This window comes from Musca domestica, unplaced genomic scaffold, assembly GCF_030504385.1.
Source record: "Musca domestica strain aabys unplaced genomic scaffold, Musca_domestica.polishedcontigs.V.1.1 30, whole genome shotgun sequence".
NCBI lineage: Eukaryota > Metazoa > Arthropoda > Insecta > Diptera > Muscidae > Musca > Musca domestica.
This window is the reverse complement of record NW_026712300.1, coordinates 887,710-913,294: the sequence shown is the minus strand read 5'-3', so window position 1 is coordinate 913,294 and position 25,585 is coordinate 887,710. Positions and strand designations below refer to the sequence as shown.

The following is a 25,585-nucleotide window of genomic DNA, read 5'->3' as shown; positions in this document are numbered from 1 at the left end:
CGCTAAATGAAGTCATGATAGTGGTTTAATCGTCAATTCATCCGAAACTATAATAATAAGCATATGGTGAAAACAAACACAAAAAACGAATATTATATCGAAAATTATAATAAATGATATGCCATGACATGGACTGTCTACGCAAAAACACAAATGAACACAACATTGCAAAATGCATCACAAAGCTTCAGGTACTGACAACCTTAAATGTAGAGTACTTGCTCAACATCTGCAAAATAAATTACGTCAATCTGTTTACGTACAATATCATTTGAGCAACGCTGCTAGTTGAATTACTCCTTAGACATGGAATTACAGCCTGGGGAAATAAAAAATGAACAAGACACCTACAAACAACCCAAAACACTATTATAAAACTCCTATACGAGAAGACTATTAACCAAACCCTCCAGAACATTTAATAAAGGAAATTGAAATCCACAAAGGCAATGTTCAAAAATATGGCAATACTCAATATAAATCAGATATACTAAACCAATATTTCCTTAAAAGGAAAGCCGAAGGAAAAAACAAAGTACCGAAGTGCAAAAATGATTATGGGATGTACTCACATTTTGTTACACTTCCTACCACAGTAAATGGATTGCCAAAAGAAATTATTGATGAACAGGATATGAACTAGAATAACAAGTAATAAAAAAAAGTAGAAATACTTTTTAATTTAAAATATTTTATGTTAAACATACATCGCAATGTTTAAGATAAATGTACTCAAAACCAAATAATAATAAAATAGATACAGTCGTGAGAATTATAAACATATGCATAGACTATACTACAATAAAACCGTGGGGAAGGTCAATTTTGTACAATCAACCGGCAATGATGGCTAGAATGTAGAAACAAGCTAGCAAGCTTTATTATAACGAATTTTAGTGTTTCATAGTGGTCAGCGAGTAGTACTTTTATCATATGTTTTGTCGAATTAAGACAAACTACGAGCATTGAAACGATTTCTTGGCAGCCAGCAGTGTGAACGATAAACTAGTTGAAGCATCTATTTTATTTACAAGGAGTGTATAACTTTTGGAATTATTTTATGAGCAAGAAAATAGTAAGTATTTGCCTCACCGTCTGCGGGCCAACTGCCTAAGGACGAATAAACGCATTAAGTCGATAATTTGTAGACAATGACGCGCAAAACGGGTTTGTTTTAGTCTAGTCGATGCATATGTTTATAATTCATTTATCATTCATTTATCTTAAACATTGCAATGTATGTTTAACATAAAACCGTTTACTTAAAAGGAGTTTTTACCTATTTTTATTTTGTAGTTTTTATTTCGCATTCTGGTTCATTCATTAGGTGCTTCATTATTGCAAGGTTTCTTTCTCGTTAGTTTATTGCAGTCCAACTCCTCTATACGTAATCCGTACAAATATCTTACTCTACTAAGAGCCACGTAGGCTTGACCTTTTTCAAACAGTTTCGCACTTAAGTATACTACTGCATGATACACAGTGCTGCCCTGCATTTTATGTATTGTAGAAGCCCATAATAGTATTAAAGACAACATTCTTCTTTCAGTCGTCCCGTAATTGTACTTAGCTGAACACTGTATGGCTTTCGGGTGTATAAGATGTACTCCGTCTCTTGCGAAATTAATTCGGATGGAACCTACATCTGGGATATACCCTTAAAGCTTTGTCTATTGCAACTCGTGCCTTAAAAAAGTATTCCCATTAAAACCGACTTTCAAAGCATTCAAAATATCAATAAAAGTCTTGTCACCTTGCTGATGCATATTTTCAGTTAATTCACACAGCGTGAATAAACGCCAGAAATGTGTAGCTGGTTGGAGATTTTCTTGCTGGTGTTTTTGATCGCTTTATAGGTGGCAGTTGTAAAAGATACGTTTACTTCCCAAAAAACACTCATTTTATACCCTCCACCATGCTATGGAGGGTATATAAATTTTGTCATTTCGTTTGTAACTCCTCGAAATACTTATGTCAGACCCAACAAAGTACATATATTCTTGATCAGCGTAAAATTCTGAGACGATTTAGTTATGTCCGTCTGTCTGTGTGTCTGTCTGTCTGTCCGTCTGTCTGTTGTAATCACACTATCTTTGGAACAAATTGAGATAGAAGGCTAAAATTTTGCACACATGTATATTTTGCCAGTAGGCAGGTTAAGTTCGTAAATGGGCCATGTAGGTCCAAGTTATCTTATAGTCCCCATATAACGGTACCTCCCGATATTCGGTATTTTGATGATTTTAGCGACATTATTTACCGGGATTGTTTCAAATTTCGCATGTGAAGTTCGTAATGGATATTTCAGCCCATGCCAGAAAATTGTCTGTGCAGGTCCACGTCTTCGTATAGCCCCCATATACCATAGCCCCCTATATTCGGTGTTTTGATGATTTTGGCTACATTATAAACAGATTTTTCTTCAAGTTTCGCATTTAAATATTGTAATAACTTATGAGAAAAGTTGCCTATGCAGGTCCACGTCGTCGTATAGGCATTCGGTATTTTTAAGATTTTAACAGAATTTTTAACGGATTTTCGCAGACATGTTTATTTTGCCAGTAGGCAAGTTAAGTTCGTAAATGGGCCATTTAGCTGCACGTTCTCATATAGCCCACATATAGCGGTACCTCCCGATATTCGGTATTTTGATGATTTTAGCGACATTATTAACCGGAATTGTTTCAAATTTGATATTAGAAGTTTCAAAGGGATAGTACAGCCTTAGACAGAAAATTTACTGTGCAGCTCTACGTCCCTGAATAGCCCCCATATAACGGTACATTCCAATATTCGATATTTTGAAGATTTTAGCGACATTATTCACCGGAATCGTTGCAAATTTGGTATTTAAAGTCCCAAAGGGATACTTCAGCCTAAGACTGGAAATTATCTGTTGAGGTCCTTACGGTATTTTGATGATTTTAGCTACATTATTCACCGGTTATTTCACATTTCGAATTTGAATATGGTAATGGCTTCCGACAACAATGTATGTCCACGTCATATAAACCCCAATATAACGGCTGTATTTGGTATTTTTTAAGATTTTAAAAGAATTTTTAACGTTTTTTAGTATTTGAAAATTTCCAAATTCGTTCAAATGGTGAATGGTATTCAAAGTTCGGCCCTGCCGAACTTACTGCTTTTTATTTGTTCTTTCTCTTTTTGAATCCTTAGTTTATGTTGTGCTGCTGTTTTACTTGTGTTTGTATCTTTTTTTTTATTTTTTTACCACTTTGATCCCACGAGTAGTGGACATTTAAACGGTCGACTCCCATAGGTCCAATAAAGGGGCACGGCTATGTATAATAAGATGCGCCTGAGTCTAGAGGGCAAAACGGTAACGACATATCATTTTTACCCACTCATACAGTTCTCGCTGCGTTTTCAACTTGCACCTTAACTTGGGAATTGTACCGTTAACGACGTATCATTTTTAGCCACCCAGCTACACAGTCCTCAACACGATACAAAATCTTGACGCGGTTGATGGATTCAGTCTGAATTAATCAGTAACCAGTACCTAAATTACAGGATAAATTTCTAAATTTAAATCTTATTGTCATATGCCATTTAGAGGCTGCGCCCGTCTTAAAATTGAGGTTCTATATTGCGCTATACTCTTCTTGTCAAGCCCTTTGATTTGATACCTATATTGGTGGGATTGATAAAAAATTGTTATCAGCCATTTGGTAGCGGCGGTCTTAGATATCACTTTTGCATGGTAAATTGTGTTCTACTTGTTAAGACCCTTCATTCGATACCCGTATTGATGGGATTGATAAAAACTAAGCTATCCGCCATTTTGTAGAGGCCACCATCTTGGATTTTAATTTTTTATAGTACATTATATTCTACTGGCTGATCACTTTCATTTTATCCCCTATTGATGGGATTGATAAAACCTACGTAAGCCGCCATCATTGATTTATAATGATAATAAATAAGCATAATTGTGTTGTCACCAAAATCCAAGGTGTGTACAAAATTTCAGATCAATCGGTTGACAGGAAGAGGGTGAAATTTAAATTACTAAATTTAGCCCAGGAATAAAAGAAATGGTTGAGCTAAAAAACCCGTAAAAAAGCAGCTAAAGAAATTAAAAATTTTCAAAAAACTTCCAGAAACTACCACTTACATGAAAACTGTTATATGGTGACTATACGAAGACGTGGACCTGCTTACGAAATTTTTTCTCATAGGCTGTAGTACCCATTACGAACTTAAAATACCAAACTTGAAATAATTCCGATGAATAATGTCGCTAAAATCAAACTACCGGATATCGGAAGGTACCCTTTATGGGGGATATACGAAAAAGTAGGCCTAAAAATACAATATTCTGCCACCTAAGCTAGAGCCTATTATGACCAAAAAATACCAATTTTTAGACATATCCGTGGAAAATCGTGGCAAATATCATGAAAATACGCAATATATTAGACAAATCCGTGGAAAAAATAAAGCAAAAATCATAAAAATACCGAATATTGGGTGATACATATATTACTCCGCCACTGGAGCATTATGACCTACATATACCAATTTTATTCTAATCGGTACCCAGCGATATTCGGTATTTTGATTATTTTCGCAACATTTTCCACGCTTTTGTCTACAAATTTGTATATGTAGGTCATTATGGATTCTAGTTTTACTGGCAGATCATTGCATGTATAGGTCCACGTTTTGGTATAGCCGCTATATAACGCTACCTACCGACATTCCGTATTTTGATGATATTTGCCACATTTCTCCACGGATTAATATAGACATTAATATTTTTAGGTCATAATCGATTTTAGTTCTGATGGCGGAACATTGTATATATTGGTCCTCGTTTTTGTATAGCCCACATATAACGAAACCTCCCGATATTTGGTATTTTGATTATTTTTGTCATTTTTTCCACGGATTTGTGTAAAAATTGGTATTTATAGGTCATAATAGATTCTAGCTCCAGTGACGAAACTTTGTATGTAAAGGTCTATGTTTTCCTATAGCGCACTTAAAACGATACCCACCCATATTGGATATTTTGATTATCCTACTCACATTTACCCACGGAATTGTTTCAGTTGTGGTATTTAAGAAAATTTGTTATTGAAGTATAGAATTTCCCATATAGTTTCCCGTTTTGGAACGGACCTATATAACGGCTACACATGATTTATGTTTTTTTTTTCTGTGAAATTTTACCAGCATTATTCAAACGGTTTTATTGGTATTTGTGGTTTAAAGTGGAACAAGTTTAAATTCAGATACTTTTATAAAAAATAGTTTTCTTAAACCAATGGAGGGTATAAAAATTTCGGCGCTGCCAAACATAATGTTTCTACTCGTTTTTTATTCATATAACAATTTTTAGTCGAAAGAAGTTATCTTTCAGCTACTGGTACATGTGGTTAATAGCCCACCATGGGAGCAAAAGTTTATGGCTTCCATCCTTACTTGAATACCGTAGTTATTAATTTTTTTTCCAAATGAAATATTGAATCCCAATTTCGTAGTGTTTATTGTAAAACTAGGATATATTTTTATAAATCATTGTTATCAAGATATCGCACAATTTATTTTATAAATAGCAGAATCATTATATGATTAATTCATAGAGATCGCTAAACATTGAGCATTATCCAAACGGTTTTATTGGTATTTGTGGTTTAAAGTGGAACAAGTTTAAATTCAGATACTTTTATAAAAAATAGTTTTCTTAAACCAATGGAGGGTATAAAAATTTCGGCGCTGCCAAACATAATGTTTCTACTCGTTTATTATTCATATAACAATTTTTAGTCGAAAGAAGTTATCTTTCAGCTACTGGTACATGTGGTTAATAGCCCACCATGGGAGCAAAAGTTTATGGCTTCCATCCTTACTTGAATACCGTAGTTATTAATTTTTTTTCCAAATGAAATATTGAATCCCAATTTCGTAGTGTTTATTGTAAAACTATGATATATTTTTATAAATCATTGTTATCAAGATATCGCACAATTTATTTTATAAATAGCAGAATCATTATATGATTAATTCATAGAGATCGCTAAACATTGATGGAAAATCGCCAGAGGAAAATATGTACCTGTTGGTATGGCTAAATATGAAAAAAGATGTTCCACATGGAATATCTTTTTTTATTCGGTCTTTATCAGTATTAGTGTTTCTGCGAGGAAGTGAAGAGACTCTTTGTTCTACGCCGTCTAATTTATTGTATGTATTTTCATCTGAATTAATGAATATTTTATTTTTTAAATATAAATGTTTGTTTTACTTTTTAATTTCATTTTAACATTCCGTCGGGCTTACCATCACAATATGAACCACACTCCTCATCTTGTAGATAAGTATCCAAATCTGCGCCAAATTCTCTAGAGGAAATAATAATGCAAAGTAGTAAACGTACACATATAATAATTGTTTTTCGACTTACGCCTTAAATGAAATGTGATCTCCATTCTGAAGATATTCTTCATTTTCCATTTCATTTTTAATTTGATTATCCAACTGAATTTGACTTTCATCCTCTTTTTCAATTGTTGACAACGAATCAGCGTCTGCTAAGTTATCAACAGCGATGGCCAAGAAAACATTGAGCAAGATGTAATTACCACATATGAATAGTATTATATAATATATGCAGGCAACAATCCCAAATGAAAATACACCGCCATATGCACGAATTCCATCATACATAACTACATTCCAATCTTCACCTGTTAAAATCTGAAATTAATAATAATGAAATTAGTATCTTGAAGCTTAACACCGAAATTAAATATCTTTCGAACCTGAAAAACCGTTAAAAGGCTCTGGTAAAAACTATCGAAGTTGGATCGTGGCTTTTCTTCTTCGGGCTTGAATGTAAACCTTCCACCAAAAACTTGCATTCCGAGCAGTCCAAATATGACGATGAAAAGGAATAGCAAGAGTAGCAGGGAGGCGATCGATTGAATTGAGTTAAGAAGCGAAGCAACTAAATTAGAGAGAGAATGCCAATACCTAAAAAAATATTTATGATAATTAAAAGTGTATAATAAATATGATATATATTGTTTAGCAATTTAAATGAAACCTATTGTCATTGAAATGAAGCTTTTTGTATTTGAAAAGGGCCCTTTTGCAACGGAAATTAATGTTTTTTAATCAATTAATTTTTTTTAAATTTTAGAAAGGAATAAAACACAAAATTTTTATTCGTAGAAGCATTAACATTAAATCAATTAATGTTTGCTTATATAGTTAAATGCGAAATACTATTGATTATTAACACATATGTTAACTAATATTATTTCTTAAGTATTGTATTTACTGATTTTTATACCCTGCACCACCTTATCCTCGAAACACTCATCATCGTAAAATTCGAAGTTGATTTAGGGATGTCCGTCTGTTTTTTTGTAATCACGTTATCATTCGAACAAATTGAGATAGAGGGCTAAAATTTTGTAGACACTTGTAAACTGACAAAATACACAGGCTGGTTGAATTGAAAAATGGGTCATGTCGGTGCACGTTTTCATATATTCCCCATATAACGATACCTCTCGAAATTTGTATGCCCTTCAACATTCGGAAGGAGCTAGAAAAATTAAAACAAAGACCGCTCAAATGAAAACCTTTGGGGGGCTATATAAAGACGTGTTGCTGGATAAGTACCCATTACGAATCCCAAATTCGTAATTTGACGCAATTCCGTAATGTTCGTAATCGATTCTAGCTCCGATGACTAAACATTGCATGTATAGGGCCAAGATTTGGTATAGTTCCCATACAACGATACCTCCCGATATTCGGTGTTTTGATGGTTTTTGCACATTTTTTTTCACGGATTTGCCTGAAAAGTGGTATTTGAAGCTCATAGTGGGTCCTACTTCGTGCGGTAAAACATTGTATGTATAGGTCCAGGCTCTGGTATAGCCTTAATGGGTTCTAATGTTTCCTTTACCCGAAGGTGGAGGGTATTAAAAGCTCAGCCCGGTCGAACCTAATCTTTTTTTACTTGTTAAGGGGTAAAGTAGTCACGAAGAACTCCTTGTGTAGAACTTCAGGCAATTGCATTGAAAAATTTGGTTAAAATCATCAAAATACCGAACATGTGGGGGAGTACCGTTATATGCGGGCTATACGATATCGTGGACCGACATAGCCCATCTTCGAACTTGATCTGTCTGCTGATGAAAGACAGATTGGTTCAACATTTTAGCTTCCTATCTTTATTCGCTTTAACTCAAGTGTGATTTCAAACGACGGACGGTCGTCTTTGGATTTTACGCTGATCAAGAATATATATACTTTTTTGGGTTTATAATTATTATTTCGATGAGTTACAAACGGAATGACAAAGTTATTATACCCCCATACTATTGCATGGTGGTACCTCTATATATTTTTTAATGATTTTAGCGACATTACAGACCAGAATTGTTTAAAAAATTCCTATTGGAAGGTCTTAGGGGTACTAAAACCTTTGACAAAGAATTCGATATTCGTTATTGTGACGAATTTAGATACATTATTTGTGGGAATTATTTAAAATTTTGTATTTGCATTTCCTCCCAACTCTGGTACCTCCCTTTTTCGGTATTTCGATTATATTAGCGATACGATTCAACGGAATTGTTTTAAATTTCATATATGAAAGTCTTAATGGGTGCTACTGCTTATGACAAAAAATGCGTATTCAGGAACCCGCCGTCGTGTAGACCCAATTAACAATTTTTATTTAGATGGTATTTTTGACGAAATTTCTTAACGTGTTGCAAGTTCCTTCTAAATGGCGAAGGGTATAAAGAGTTATTCTATTGAGTAGGATTTTAAATGCATCACATTTTCTCGTACATTATTTGGTTATCTTACAATTCACAATGTACGTAAAATTAAATAGCTACAGGAAGACAAAAGATGCAGCCTTAAATTCTTAACATTGTATTCACCAGTGCTAAATAAATTGGAGAATCTTAACAGAAGGTTGCTCATATCTACACGATATCGTGGAGCTATGTAGATAATTCTTTAGGTAACTTCTTGTGTGGATTTTCAGACAATTCCTCGCGAATTTGTAGATTTTGAGACAATTCCACTGAAAAATGAGGCTATAATATTTAAAATACCGAATATCGGGATGTACCGGTATATGGGGCATATACGATATCGTGGAGCGATATAGCCAATCTTCGAACTTGATCTGTCTGCTGATGAAAGACAGATTGGTTCAACATTTTAGCTTCCTATCTTTATTCGCTTTTACTCAAGTGTGATTTCAACCGACGGACGGTCGTCTTTGGATTTTACGCTGATCAAGAATATATATACTTTTTTGGGTTTATAATTATTATTTCGATGAGTTACAAACGGAATGACAAAGTTATTATACCCCCATACTATTGCATGGTGGTACCTCTATATATTTTTTAATGATTTTAGCGACATTACAGACCAGAATTGTTTAAAAAATTCCTATTGGAAGGTCTTAGGGGTACTAAAACCTTTGACAAAGAATTCGATATTCGTTATTGTGACGAATTTAGATACATTATTTGTGGGAATTATTTAAAATTTTGTATTTGCATTTCCTCCCAACTCTGGTACCTCCCTTTTTCGGTATTTCGATTATATTAGCGATACGATTCAACGGAATTGTTTTAAATTTCATATATGAAAGTCTTAATGGGTGCTACTGCTTATGACAAAAAATGCGTATTCAGGAACCCGCCGTCGTGTAGACCCAATTAACAATTTTTATTTAGATGGTATTTTTGACGAAATTTCTTAACGTGTTGCAAGTTCCTTCTAAATGGCGAAGGGTATAAAGAGTTATTCTATTGAGTAGGATGTTAAATGCATCACATTTTCTCGTACATTATTTGGTTATCTTACAATTCACAATGTACGTAAAATTAAATAGCTACAGGAAGACAAAAGATGCAGCCTTAAATTCTTAACATTGTATTCACCAGTGCTAAATAAATTGGAGAATCTTAACAGAAGGTTGCTCATATCTACACGATATCGTGGAGCTATGTAGATAATTCTTTAGGTAACTTCTTGTGTGGATTTTCAGACAATTCCTCGCGAATTTGTAGATTTTGAGACAATTCCACTGAAAAATGAGGCTATAATATTTAAAATACCGAATATCGGGATGTACCGGTATATGGGGCATATACGATCTCGTGGAGCGATATAGCCAATCTTCGACCTTGACCTGCCTGCAGACAAAAGACAGATCTATACAAAATTCTACCTTCCTCTCCCAATTTGTTTTGACTGTTGCGTGATTACTACAGATGGGTCAATCGTTTAGAGTTCTGGGTTCTTTGGTCAAATTTTATTGAGGCCCCTATATAGTTGTGATCGTACACACTGTTTAGCTCAGAGAGGCTCCGCCGATGGGAGTGAAATGCCGAATGCGACGAGCAGTCGACCGTAGGGTGACATGCAAAAAAAAATAATTACTCGTTAAAACGTCGAAGGCGCTGGCACAAGCCGTAACGCATACATTCTAACGAATAATTAAGGACCAAACCAGCGGTCAATAAAAATCAATATTTAATGCAAATCTAAATTAAACATGCCGACCCCCTTGAAACATCAAAGCATGTTTCAACAAAATTAAACTTAATCTAAATAAGTTCCGATGGTAGGTATAGTATGCATAGTGCAATGTGAGCTTTTTATTCGAACAAAATGTAGGGAATGGAAACGCAAATGAATCAGCGGTAACAGATACGGACTTCAATCAAGCTATATTAGTACACGAAATGTAATACTTTGAAGCCGCAGATGAACCTGCAGTTACAGATTCGGACTTCAATCGAGCTACGTTTTTCCCGAAAGGATGTTCGCTAGGCCGATTTCATGAGAAGGTCGTCTTACAACATTGCTTACTTAATTAATTTGTTTTTATGATTTCCATCCAATGCTCTAATGAAGGTTTGTAGAGGAGCGAAGGCGATAATTAAATGAAGAAATGCCGAACAATTTTGGGGAAAAATGCAAAAATTAATACAAAAACAATTTTATTTAAAGCGAAAAGACCAAACAAAAAGAATAATATTGCGATATTTGCTTAAGGTAGTAAAGCACACCAAACTAAGAACTAACAACGACGACGTGTTTGTTTGTTTTGTTGTTTTACATGAACCAAAACAACGAAAATTAGCAAACGATTTTTGCAACAATTTTATTTTCGAGTTTTGTTTTGATTATGATCCTGCCGAATGCAAGCATCCAATTTAGAAGCCAACGATTGGCGGGAAACAAAACAAAAGAAAGATGTGACGTTGTAAAACGACCTCTGGATCTGAACAAAACCGAATTTGTTATTGTCAAGGCAATTTAATAACGCGAGCTCACTTGAAAACACTGCACTATACGTACCTTGTAATGCAGGAGTAATGGACTGTTTAATTGATTTATAAAGGATCCAAGTATCCATACACAAACGATGATCCAAATCCGGCTCGAAGAACCAAATGTTTAGCTCAGAGAGGCTCCGCCGATGGAAGTGAACGAAACATGCGTCGAGCAGTGGACCGTAGGGTGATATGCAAGAAATTTAAATAAAAACAAAAGATTTTTTTTTCTTAGAATTAAATCCAACTATTTATTCTTAGTTTGGTTAGTGGTAACGATATTACCTTTGGCAACAATAGGCCTCTCTATGCACAACGATATGTGCTTGCCATCGATTTAGCCGATGTAGTCTGTCCGAATGACAGCGTAATACTACTTGATGTCTACATAAGGCGGCAAAACAAGTGGTAAATAAATGCTCGTTGAAACGTCGAAGGCGCTAGCACAAGGTTGCAATAAGCCGCAGCGCACACATTTTAACGAATAATTAAGGACCAAACCAGGGGTCAATAAAAATCATTATTTAATGCAAATCTAAATTAAACACACACAGATACCCGTATATTTGGAAATATATTTCGCAACATTTAGGATTGAGCTATAAAATGTTATAGATCTCTTTGGATTATATCCAGAAACATTGGTACAGAAAAGGCTCTTTGTGGGTCTGATAAGAAGTAATATACATTACGTAAGTTACACTTATGGGGGGTATTAGGTTTGGCCATTAGATTTGGCTGAAATCTTCAAAATATCGGGGTACCGTTATATGGGGATGTACAAAATACCTTGTACATAATTTTGAGTGCGATTGAGGCGCTGGGAAAATCTAGCAATAAACACTAAATATTCAAAAATTACATATTTTCCAGTTGCCTTAATATATAACATGTAAACACTTCGGTGATCTTGTGCGATGACGCATACGTCAGATACTGATGCGCACAGTATATGCACAAGACCATTTGAGTGAAATATCAAGCAGCCCTGCAATATTCTCCATTCAATATTAGAATATATAAAATATATACGACACCATGAAGCGATATAGCCCATCTTTGACCTTGACCTGCCAGCAGATGAAAGGCAGATCGGTGTCAAATTTTCGCTTTCTATCTTTATTCGTTTTTACTTTAGTGTGATTTCAACCGAGCTAAATCGTCTTAGAATTTTACGCCGATCAAGAATATATATACTTTATGATTTCGATGAGTTACAAACAGAATGACGAACTTACGAGTACTATACCCTCCATACTATTTATGGTGGAGGGAATAAAGATATAGAAGTGTGTGGAACCGTTACGCTGAGGCCATACCAAAACATGAACATATATAGACAATTTTAAGCTGCTAGTATATTTGTCTATTGCCAATTCTGTAAAAATTGAAATCACCCTTTGAAACTAATATGAAACTTTGTGCTTTTAAAATTATAGCAAAAGAACATACCAAAATATTTGTAGTTATTATTTTGTTTTTGCATGGTTTATTATAATCTGCGTATATTAATATTATTATACCCTCCACCATAGTATTTTTCATCCCGTTTGTAACACCTCGAAATATACATTTTAGACCCCAAAAAGTATAAATATTCTTGATCAGCATAAAATTCTATGCCGATTTAGCGATGTCCGCTAGACTGGAAATCACTCTAGCTTCCGAACGAAATGTGCAAGTCCACGTCTTACCTCCCGATATTCGGTTTTTTGATGATTTTAGCGACATAATTCACCGGAAATGTTTCAAATTTGGTGTTTGAAGTTCGTAATGAATACTACAGCCAATGACAGAAAATTGTCTGTGCAAGTCCACGTCTTCGTATAGCCGCATTATAACGGTACCCAATATATTCGGATTTTTGATGATTTTAACTACATTATTCACCAAATTTTTATACCCTCCACCATACTATGGAGGGTATATTAATTTTGTCATTCCGTCTGTAACTCCTCGAAATACTCATGTCAGACCCAACAAAGTATATATATTCTTGATCAGCGTAAAATTCTAAGACGATTTAGCCAAGTCCGTCTGTGTGTCTGTCTGTCTGTTGTAATCACGCTCTCTTTCGAACAAATTGATATAGAAGGCTAAAATTTTGCAGACATGTATATTTTGCCAGTAGCCAAGTTAAGTTCGTAAATGGGCCATGTAGGTCCAAGTTATCATATAGCCCCCATATAACGGTACCTCCCGATATTGGGAATTTTGATGATTTTAGCGACATTATTCAACGAAATTGTTTCAAATTTAGCATTTGAAGTTCGTAATGGATACTACAGCCTAAGACAGAAAAAAATCTGTGTAGGTCCACGTCTTCGTATAGCCCCTATATAACGGTATCCCCCGATATTCGGTATTTTGATGATTTTAGCGACATTATTTAACGGAATCGTTCATCGGAATGGGACATGTAGGTCCACGTCTTCGTATAGCCTTCATATACCATACCCCCCGATATTCGGTATTTTGATGATTTAAGCGACATTATTTAGCGAAATCGTTTCAAAGTTGGCATTTGAAGTTCGTAATAGATGCTGCAGCATAAAACATAAAATGGGCCATGTCAGTCCACGTCTTCGTATAGCCCCCATATACCGTACCCCCCCGATATTCGGTATTTTGATAATTTTAGCGAAATTATTTACCGGGATTGTTTCAAATTTCGCATGTGAAGTTCGTAATGGATACTTTAGCCCATACCAGAAAATTGTCTGTGCAGGTCCACGTCTTCGTTTAGCCCCCATATAACGGTACCCCCTATATTCGGTGTTTTGATGATCTTAGCTACATTATAAACAGATTTTTCTTCAAGTTTCGCATTTAAATATTGTAATAACTTATGAGAAAAGTTGCCTATTCAGGTCCACGTCGTCGTATAGGCATTCGGTATTTTTAGGGTTTTAACAGAATTTTTAACGGATTTAATTTTTTTTTTGGAAATTGTTAAATTTGTAACAAATGGTGGAGTGTATTAAAAGTTCAGCCCGGCCGAACTTACAGCTTTTTTACTTATTTTTTTATTCAAGTTTCGCATTTTAATATTGTAATGGTTTATGACAAAACTTGCCTATGCAGGTCCACGTCGTCGTATAGACCCTAATATAACGGCTACATTCCGTATTTTTAAGATTTTAATAGAAGTTTAATGGATTTTATTTTTTGAAAACTGCCAGAACCGTTCTAAATTGTGGAGGGTATTCAAAGATCAGCCCTGCCGAATTTACAGCTTTTTTACTTTTTATTTATTGTAATAACAAATTGCTCCTCAATGAGCTAACATAAAATATTTTCATATTGAACATTCATAACATTTACAGGGTGAGATTAAAAAACTGCAACAAAGTTAAACGTCATAATTTTTACTTTTTTTTAATTTTCAAACAGCCAATGAAACCGTCACACGCTGCCCGAATGTTTTTCTGGGGCATTTTAGCCCATTTCCGGCGAAGCGCTTGCTTGAGGGTAACGTCACTTTGGTATTTTTAAGTGCCAACCTTGCTTTCCAAAATACTCCAGACGCAATAGTCCAACGGATTGGTGTCCGGAAATTTTAGTGGCCATTGTGCGTTGGAAATGAAGAGAGGAACCTCGTTTTTAAACCATTCATGGGTGGGGCGTACTGAGTCCTGTTGCAATGTCCAAGATCGGTGGCCAAAATGTTTGCGTGCCCAAGGTTTTAAAATACCCTCCAGAATATTTTCGCGATAATATTCGGCATTTATTCTGACGCCACGTCGATTAATACGAGTAAAGAACGTCCATCGGCTATTATGGCAGCCCACACCATCACCATGGCGGGCGCTTGAGTTCTGGTGGCTAACCGAAGGTGCACATTTTCAGCTGACCTCTTTGGCAAGAAAACTCGATCATTTTGCTGGCTGCTGGCATATTCGGCAGTTCACCACTTTCGACCAAGCGAAGCAACCCTTTAGCTGTTTTGAGTCTATTTTCTTTCAGTTGGGGTGTAAGTTCTTGCACATTTTGGAATTATATATATATATATATATATATATATATATATATATATATATATATACATATATATATGTGTGCGCCATAGGTAATCGTGAACTATAACCCATTACGAACTACAAATACTCATTTTTAGACAAATCCGTACAAAAATGTGTGAAAATCATCCAAATAACGAATTTCGGGAGGTAATGCTATATAGGGGCTGTATAAGTTCGATACATTCCATTACAACTTCCCAATTCCTGTCAATCACGAATACTGATCGGCACACTGAAAGAAACGAAAGCGAAAGCACACAGGACTCTGTCGGCACCCCAAATTACATAAAGGTAATTTTGTCGTTCAATAAGAAAAGAAAAGGAAGAATAAATAAAGCCATGCATTTATTAAGAATAACACTAATTCATCTGTGTTTTATTTCTCGTTATTTTCTTTCTTTTTACTTAAACCACACGCGCGAATCACCCTCTTCTCTCACCTTCAGATCGTCTCACATAAAAACTCTGGGGAGTTTTGTTGTTCTAGCCGCTATACGAAGCCATTCTCCCCCGAGTTACACATTCGTTGCATCGAGCTGGATTGAATCCCCTCGTCATTGTTCCTTTTATTGCATGAAGAAGTCCTTCTCTCTCATCACAATCATCAATATATTAAACTAAAATCCAAGTATGTAAATTCAGCATTCTATTTGAAGTGAGCTATCCTCGGTTTAGTGTCCCATTTGTGATGGTTTTTGTCACATTTGTTCTCGGATTTGTGTAAAAATTTGTATTTGTTGGTCATAATGGGTTCTAGTTCCGGTGGCGAAACATTGTATGTATAGGTCGCCGTTTTTGTATAGCCCCATATAGCGGTACCTCCCGTAATTCGCTATTTTGATGATTTTTGCACTATTTCCCCAAGAATTGGTGAAAAATTGGTTTTTTGGTCATAATAGGTCCTAATGTTTCCTTTACACGAAAGTGGAGGTTATTAAAAGTTCGGCCCGGCCAAACTCAATGTTTTTTACTTGTTCAGGGGTAAGGTAGTCACGAAGAACTCCTTGTGTAAAACTTCAAGCAATTGCATTGAAAAATGTAGTTAAAATCATTAAAGTACAGAATATAGGGGTATCGTTGTACGGGCGCTATACGATATCGTGGACTGATATAGCCCATCTTCGAACTTGACCTGCCTGCAGATAAAAGTCTTAGAATTTTACGCTGATCAAGAATATATATATACTTTGTTGGGTTTAAAATTATTATTTCGATGAGTTACAAACGGAATGACGATTTCATTATACCCCATACTATTTATGGTGGTACCTGTAAATTTTCTTTTTTATGATTTTAGCGACATTATAGACCACATTTTTTTCAAAAATCATATGAGTTCAGCAACATTTCAGACCATAATGGTTTCAAAATTCCTATTGGAAGGTCTTAGGGTGTACTACAACCTTCGACAAAAAAATTCTTATGTCCAAGCCTTCGATATTCGTTATTTTGATGAGTGTTTAGAGACATTATTTATGGGAATTGTTTAAAATTTCGTATTTGCATTTCCTCTCAACTCTGGTACCTCCCTTTTTCCTGTATTACGATTATATTAGAGATATTGTTCAACTGAATTGTTTTAAATTTCATATATGAAAATCCTAATGGGTACTACTGCCTATGACAAAAACTGCGTATGCAGGAACCTGCCGTCGGGTAGCCACATTTAAAATTTTTTATTTAGATGGTATTTTTGACGAAATTTCTTAACATGTTGCAAGTTCCTTCTAAATGGTGTAGCGTAAAAAAGTTATAAAGTAGATAGAGTTATCCTATTGAGTAGGATGTTGAATGCTTCACTTTTTCTCGTAAAGTGCACAAATTCACAAAGTACGTGAAATTAAATAGCTACAGGAAACCAATATATGCAGCCTTAAATTCTTAACATTGTATTCACAAGTGCTAAATAAATTGGAGAATGATTTTCCAAGAACAGAAGGTTGCTCAAGAGAACCCCAGTACCTTTCAAAGGATCATTAGATTGTGTACGTGATAGAGCGAAGCATTCAACAGAAAACTTGACAAAACTGTTTTAACTATATAATGGATATGATGTTAAAAAGTAAAAAACTTTTTATACCCTCCACCATTTTGCAAAAGTTTTGAAAAATGTACCAACCAAATGAAAGCTGTTATATGGGAGCTACGTGGTCCTGCAATAATAATTTGCAATAGGCTGTAGTAACGGTCCTGAACTTTATATACAAAATTTGAAATAGTTCTGGTGAATAATGTCGCAAAAATCATGAAAATACAGGAGGACAATTCCATTGAAAAATGTGGCTTAATCATCAAAATACCGAATATCGGAAGGGTACCGTTATATGGGGCTATACGATATCGTGGAGCTATGTAGATAATTCTCATTCAGGGAATAAAGTTCTTTCTGGGAACTTCTTTTGTGGATTTACATACAATTCCTCGCGAAGAGTTCCTTGTGTAGAATTTCAGACAATTCCACTGAAAAATGTGGCTATAATATTCGAAATATCGAATATTGGTAGGTACTATTATAAGGGGGCTATACGATATGGTTGAGCGATATACCCAATTTTCGAACTTGACCTGTCTGCATACATAAGACAGATCTATGTAAAATTTTAGCTTCATATACCAATTCGTTTTGAATGTTGCGTGATTACAGCAAATGGATCAATCGTTTAGAGTTCTGGGTTCTTTGGTCAAATTTTATTAAGGCCCCTATACAGTTGCGATCGTACACACAGAAACCCGTATAGTTGAAGATATATTTCGCAAAATTTAGGATTGAGCTATGAAATGTTATAGATATCTTTGGATTACACCCAGAAACATTGGTACAAAAAAGGGCTACTTGTGGGGATGATATCCATTACGTGAGGCACACTTATGGGGGTATTAGGTTTGGCTATTAGATTTGGCAAAAATCTTCAAAATACCGAATACCGGGTTACCGTTATATGGGGATGTACAAAATACTTTGTACATAATTTTGAGTGCGATTGAGGGGCTGGGAAACACTAAATATTTTAAAATTACATATTTCCCAGTTGCCTTAATATATCACATGTGAACAATTCGGTGATCTTGTGCGCTGACGCATACGACAGCCCTGCAATATTCTCCATTCAGTATTAGAATATATACGAATAATTGGGTGGCTGCGATTAGGTTATGTTAGACTAGTTTCAGTAGTACTTAAGGAACAAATTTCTACCGTTTTATGGAGGCTATACGATACCGTGAAGCGATATAAAATATTTCCATATTGAACATTCATAACATTTACAGGGTGAGATTAAAAAACTGGAACTAAGTCAAACGCCATAATTTTTAATTTTTTTTTTAAATTTTATTGAATGAAAGCAAAAATGTCGGAAATGGTATCAACTTTTAGAATAAGTTTAGATTTGTTCGAATTGGTCACCTTTGGCACGAATAATGACCTTCAAAGAAACCGTTCCACGCTACCCGAATATTGTTCGGCGGTATTTTAGCCCATTCCCGGCGAAGTGCTTGCTTGAGGTTATCGGCACTTTGGTATTTTTTGGTGCCAACCTTGCTTTTGAAAATACTCCAGACACAATAGTCCAACGCATTGGTGTCCGGATATTTTGGTGGCCATTGTGCGCTCATTTTGTAACCATTCATGGGTGGCGCGTGCTGAGTCCTGTTGCAGTGTCCAAAGTCTGTGGACAAAATGTTTGCGTGTCCAAGGCTTTAATATACCCTCCAGAATATTCTCGCGATAATATTCAGCATTTATTCTGACGCCACGTCGATTAATACGAGCGAAGAGCATCCATCGGCTGCTATGGCGGCCCACATCATCTGACCTCTTTGGAAAGAAAACACGATAATTTTGCTGGTCAACGAATTTTTTCTCATCAGAGAAAACCATATTCGGCAGTTCACCACTTTCGACCAAGCGAAGCAACCCTTCAGCTGTTTTGAGTCTATTTTCTTTCTGTTGTGGTGTAAGTTCTTGCACTTTTTGGAATTTCGTTGTTTTACCCCGAGCTCATTTTTCAATATTTACCGAATGGAATATTGCAATATGTTCAGCTCACGAGCCATTTTCCGGCCACTGCGACGCGGGTTTCGATCAAGTCGCTTTTTTACTTTTCGAGCCATTTCAGTTGATGTTGCTTTTTTCTTCCGTCCACTTTCTTAACGTCGGGCTACGCTACCAGTATCACGGTAACGAGCTATGGTACAAAACACAAAAATTTGTTCACATTTTAATGCTGGAGTGCTCTAACGATAGACACTGGTGATTTTCCAGCCAAATATAAAGAAATCACACTATAACGTTTGAATTCCATCACGAATAACTTTTTTTCTGGAAAATTTTCACGAGAGCATTCGTAGCTTGTAAACAATATAATGAGATGTCAATGGAATAATTTTAACAGCTATCAGTGGCTTAGGAATGACAGCAGTCTAAAGTTTGTTGAAGTTTTTTTCATCTCACCCAGTGCTGCTAAAAATATAAATTGAAAAAAATGTTGGCCCTGATTACAATAGATTAAACGGACAGGACAAAAATGATAAAATTAGCTTAATTATAAAATTTTATAGTTTTATTTTTCATAAGTTACTTTTTTACCTGGTAAACAGATTATAGTTGTGATTTTCAATACCATATCAATTTTGCAGATAGTGCAGTCTTGTTGAGTAGGCTTGTAAATGATTAGGTCTATCACGTACACAATATTATGCTCCGTTGAAAGTTACCGGAGTTCAGCTCTTTTACTGTATCACACAATATTATCAAGCACAGAAAAATGTTTTTCAAGATATTTTCACCAAAAGACCCGAATTAGATAATTCATTTTGATACCACTCACCATGGAAATGAGGGTACATAAAATTTGTCCTTCCCTTTGTAAAACCTCGTCGCAGACCCCATAAATTACATATTCATATGCATCACAATATTTTAGGTCGGTGTAACGATGTCTGTCTGCCTGAAAAAGCCGCGATATGTACTGCATTATGTGTCGTAGAGCATGTAAATTTGGTACAATAGCTTGTATTGTGTCTAAGATAGTTGATATTGAGGATGGTAATCTGTCCACGTTTTCGTATAGTCTCAATATAAGGGTACTTTGATTTTTGATGATTTTAAATGTTTCAAATTTTTTATTTAAGACTCGCAACAGATAATAATGTTTGAGGTCCAAGATTGTCTACAATGTCGGTTCCACTTACTCTATTTTATTTTGAAAATGTGAAATACATATATACGCAAAAGATATGATATAGAATCTTTACAAGAATCCAATAGATGCCTTACATTCTTAAGGCAAGTAAATAAGAAGCTTGAAGTCATTCCTAGGCATATTTTGTGACATTTCACAAAGGGATTACACAGCCGCACTAAAATTTTGCCGTCGTTGTCCATTATAACTTGACATTGATATGCATAGCGTTAAGCTTTTGAATTTACTTGTACATTTGCATGGTAAAATCGTTGATTTTAAGCGGGAACCAATGATGTCTTAAATTAAGTGAAGTTCTTGAAGAAGTGAGGTTGATATGAATATGAATGAATGAATATATATGTATATACATGATTTAGCGACATTATAGACCAGAATTGTTTCAAAATTACTATTGAAAGGTCTTAGGTACTACAACCTTTGACATAGCCAAATTATAGCGATATCCGATATTCGTTATTTTGATGAATTTAGAGACTTTATTTATGGGAACTGTTTAAAATTTAGTATTTGCATTTCCTCCCATCTCTGGTACCACCCCTTTTTGGGTATTGCATTATATTAGCGATATTATTTAATTGAATAAATTTCATATATTAAAGTTCTAACGGATACTACTGCCTATGACAAAAACTGATGTTCCAAGAACAGAAGGTTGCTCAAGAGAACCCCAGTACCTTTCAAAGGAGCATTACTTTTTGTACGTGATAGAGCGAAGCATTCAACAGAAAACTTGACAAAACAGATCTAACTACATAATGCAAACTGTTATATGGGGGCTATACGAATACGTGGTCTTGCATAAGTAATTTGTGTCATAGGCTGTAACAACGGTTCCGAACTTTATATACGAAATTTGAAACAATTCCGGTGAATAATGTCGCAAAAATTATGAAAATACCGAATATTTGAGGGACAATTCCATTGAAAAATGTGGCTAAATCATCAAAATACCGAATATCGGGGGGTACCCTTGTATGGGGGCTATACGATATCGTGGAGCGATATAGGCAATCTTCGAACTTGACCTGCTTGCAGACAAAAGACAGATCTATGCAAAATTTTAGCTTCCTATCCCAATTCGTCTTGACTGTAGCGTGATTACAACAGATGGATCAATCGTTTAGAGTTCTGGGTTCTTTGGTCAAATTTTATTAAGGCCCCTATACAGTTGCGATCGTACACACAGAAACCCGTATAGTTGAAGATATATTTCGCAAAATTTAGGATTGAACTATGAAATGTTATAGATATCTTTGGATTACACCCAGAAACATTGGTACAAAAAAGGGCTACTTGTGGGGATGATATCCATTACGTGAGGCACACTTATGGGGGTATAAGGTTTGGCTATTAGATTTGGCAAAAATCTTCAAAATACCGAATACCGGGGTACCGTTGTTTGGGGATGTACAAAATGCTTTGTACATAATTTTGAGTGTGATTGAGGGGCTCGGAAACACTAAATATTCTAAAATTACATATTTCCCAGTTGCCTTAATATATCACATGTGAACAATTCGGTGATCTTGTGCGCTGACGCATACGACAGATATTGATGCGCACAGTAGATGTACAAGACCATTTGAATGAAATGTCAAACAGCCCTGCAATATTCTCCATTCAGTATTAGAATATATACAAATAATTGGGTGGCTGCGATTAGGTTATGTTAGACTAGTTTCAGTAGTACTTAAGGAACATATTTCTACCGTTTTGTGGGGGTTATACGATACCATGAAGCGATATAGCCCATCTTCGAACTTGACCTGCCTGCAGACAAAAGACAGATCTGTGCAAAATTTGACTGTAGCGTGATTACAACAAACGGACAGGGCTTAATCGTCTTTGAATTTTTCGCTGATTATTATTTCAATGAGTTGCAAACGGAGTGACGAACTTACGAGTAATATACCCCCCCATACTATTTATGGTGCGTGGTATAAAAATATAGTAAAGTGTGCGGAACCGCTACGCTGAGGCCATACCAAAACATGAACATATATAGACAATTTTATACTACTTGTATATTTGTCTATTGCCAATTCTGTAGAAAGGCGTGGATGAAATTATCAAGATACCTAATATCGGGAGTTATCGTTATACGGGGGCTTTACTCACATATTCAATACCATCTATCTTAGACACGATACAAATTATTGTGACAAATTTCAAAGCTACACATTAAATAGTGTGGACTGTATCGCCATTTCGACCGATAGACGGACATCGTTAAATCGACTTAATATTTTGTGCTGATCATGAATACATAGCATTTTCAAATTAAATAAAATTTTTTGCTGTTGAAATGGGAATTTCTGCAACTGATATGAAACCATTTACAGTTGAAGTGAAGAGTTTTAAGACGGAAATTATATCTTTTGGAACGAAACCTTTTGTAATTTAAATTAAACCTTTTAAACCTGATATGAAACTTTTTGCAAATCAAAATAAACGTTTAAAATTATAGTAAAAGAACTTACCAAAATATTTATAGTTATTATTTTGTTTCATATTAAATCATCTAAATATTCCGTATACTTATGGTTTTGCACGTGTTATTAAAATCTCTGTTTACTAATGTAATACCCTCCACCATAGTAAGTTGGGTACATTAAATTTGTCATCCCCTTTGTAACACCTCGAAATATAAATTTTAGACCCCACTAAGTATATGTATTCTTGATCACCATAAAATTCTATGCCGATTTAGCGATGTCCGTCCGTCTGTGGAAATCACTCTAGCTTCCGAACGAAATGTCCAAGTTCACGTCTTCATATAGCCTCCATATAACGGCACCTCTCTATATTCGGTTTTTTGATGATTTTAGCGACATTATTCACCGGAAATGTTTCAAATTTGGTGTTTGAAGTTCCTAATGGACACTACACAATAAGACAGAAAATTGTCTGTGCAAGTCCAGGTCTTCGTATAGCAGCTATATATTTTTTTATTTAAGTTTCACATTTGAATATTGTAATGGTTTATGAAAAAAGTTGCCTTTGCAGGTCCATGTCGTCCATATAACGGCTACATTCCGAGCTTGTATGATTTTAATAGAATTTTAACGGATTTTATTACTTTGAAAATTGCCAAAATTGTGGAGGGCATTCAAAGATCGGCCCTGCCGAACTTACAGCTTTTTTACTTTTTATGTTTTGTAATAAGAAATTGCTCCTCAATGGGTTCATATGAAATATTTCCATATTAAACATTCATAACATTTACAGGTTAAGATTAAAAAACTGTAACAAAGTCAAACGCCATAATTTTTAATTTTTTTTTTAATTTTATTGAATGAAAGCAAAAATGTCGGAAATGGTATCAACTTTTAGAATAAGTTTAGATTTGTTCGAATTGGTCACCTTTGGCACGAATAATGACCTTCAAAGAAACCGTTCCACGCTGCCCTAATATTGTTCGGAGGTATTTTAGCCCATTCCCGGCGAAGCGCTTGCTTGAAGTTAACGACACTTTGGTATTTTTTAGTGAAAACCTTGCAATAGTCCAATGCATTGGTGTCCGGATATTTTGGTGGATATTGTGCTCTGAAAATGGAGAGCAACCTCATTTTGTAACCATTCATGGGTGGCGCGTGCTGAGTCCTGTTGCAATGTCCAAGGTCTGTGGCCAAAATGTTTGCGTGTCCAAGGTTTTAATATACCCTCCAGAATATTTTCGCGATAATATTCGGCATTTATTCTGACGCCACGTCGATTTATACGAGCGGAGAGCATCCATCGGCTGTTATGGCGGCCCACATCATCTGACCTCTTTGGAAAGAAAACACGATAATTTTGCTGGACAACGAATTTTTTCTCATTGGAGAAAACCATATTCGGCAGTTCACCACTTTCGACCAAGCGAAGCAACCCTTTAGCTGTTTTGAGTCTATTTTCTTTCTGTTGTGGTGTAAGTTCTTGCACTTTTTGGACTTTCAATGGCTCTACCCCGAGCTCATTTTTCAATATTTGCCGAATGGAATATTGCGATATGTTCAGCTCACGAGCCATTTTCCGGCCACTGCGACGCGGGTTTCGATCAAGTCGCTTATTTACTTTTCGAGCCATTTCTGCTGATGTTGCTTTTTACTTCTGTCCACTTCCTTGACGTCGGGCTACGCTACCAGTATCACGGTAACGAGCGATGGTACAAAACACAAAAATTTGTTCACATTTTAATGCTGGAGTGCTCTAACGATAGACACTGGTGATTTTCCAGCCAAATATAAAGAAGTCACACTATAAAGTTTGTATTCCATCACAAATAACTTTTTTTCTGGAAAATTTTCACGAGAGCATTCGTAGCTTGTAAACAATATAATGAGATGTCAATGGAATAATTTTAACAGCTATCAGTGGCTTAGGAATGACAGCAGTCTGAAGTTGGTTGCAGTTTTTTTCATCTCACCCAGTGCTGCTAAAAATATAAATTGAAAAAAATGTTGGCCCTTATTACAATAGATTAAACGGACAGGACAAAAATGAGAAAATTTGCTTAATTATAACATTTTTTAGTTTTATTTTTCATAAGTTACTCTTTTACCTAGTAAAGAGATTCCAGTTGTGATTTTGAATACCATATCAATTTTGCAGATAGTGTAGTCTTGTTGAGTAGGCTTGTAAATGATTAGGTCTATCACGTATTCATATGCATTTTAAGTCGGTGTAACGATGTCTGTCTGCCTGAAAAAACCGCGATGTATACCACATTATGTGTAGTAGAGCATGTAAATTTGTTACAATAGTTTGTATTGTGTCTAAGATAGTTGATATGGAGGATGATAATCTGTCCACGTTTTCGTGTAGTCTCAATATAAGGGTACGTTGATTTTTGATGATTTTATATGTTTCAAATTTTTTATTTAAGACTCGCAAGAGATAATAATGTTTGAGGTCCAAAAGTGGCTATAAATGATCCCGTTTTTGGCTCCAATTAAGTGGTCTGTGGTTAGTCTATTGTATTTTGAATATGTGAAACACATATATACGCAAAAGA

The 25,585-nt window shown here is 35.2% G+C and overlaps 1 protein-coding gene across 2 annotated transcripts in view; it reads right to left on the bottom strand.

Moving 5' to 3' along the window:
* Positions 1–25,585, bottom strand: part of LOC101899996 (muscle calcium channel subunit alpha-1) — a 1,479,766-nt gene that overhangs the window by 1,153,100 nt on the left and 301,081 nt on the right. Inside the window, exons 9-12 of one of the 2 annotated variants that reach the window (XM_059124867.1) lie at positions 6,795–7,005; positions 6,437–6,729; positions 6,313–6,374; positions 6,089–6,230 (exon numbers count right to left, since the gene is read on the bottom strand). In XM_059124867.1, coding sequence (XP_058980850.1) covers positions 6,089–6,230; positions 6,313–6,374; positions 6,437–6,729; positions 6,795–7,005 — 708 coding nt within the window. The remainder of the gene's footprint in view (positions 1–6,088; positions 6,231–6,312; positions 6,375–6,436; positions 6,730–6,794; positions 7,006–25,585) is intronic. The other variant, XM_059124866.1, reaches the window with a different exon arrangement.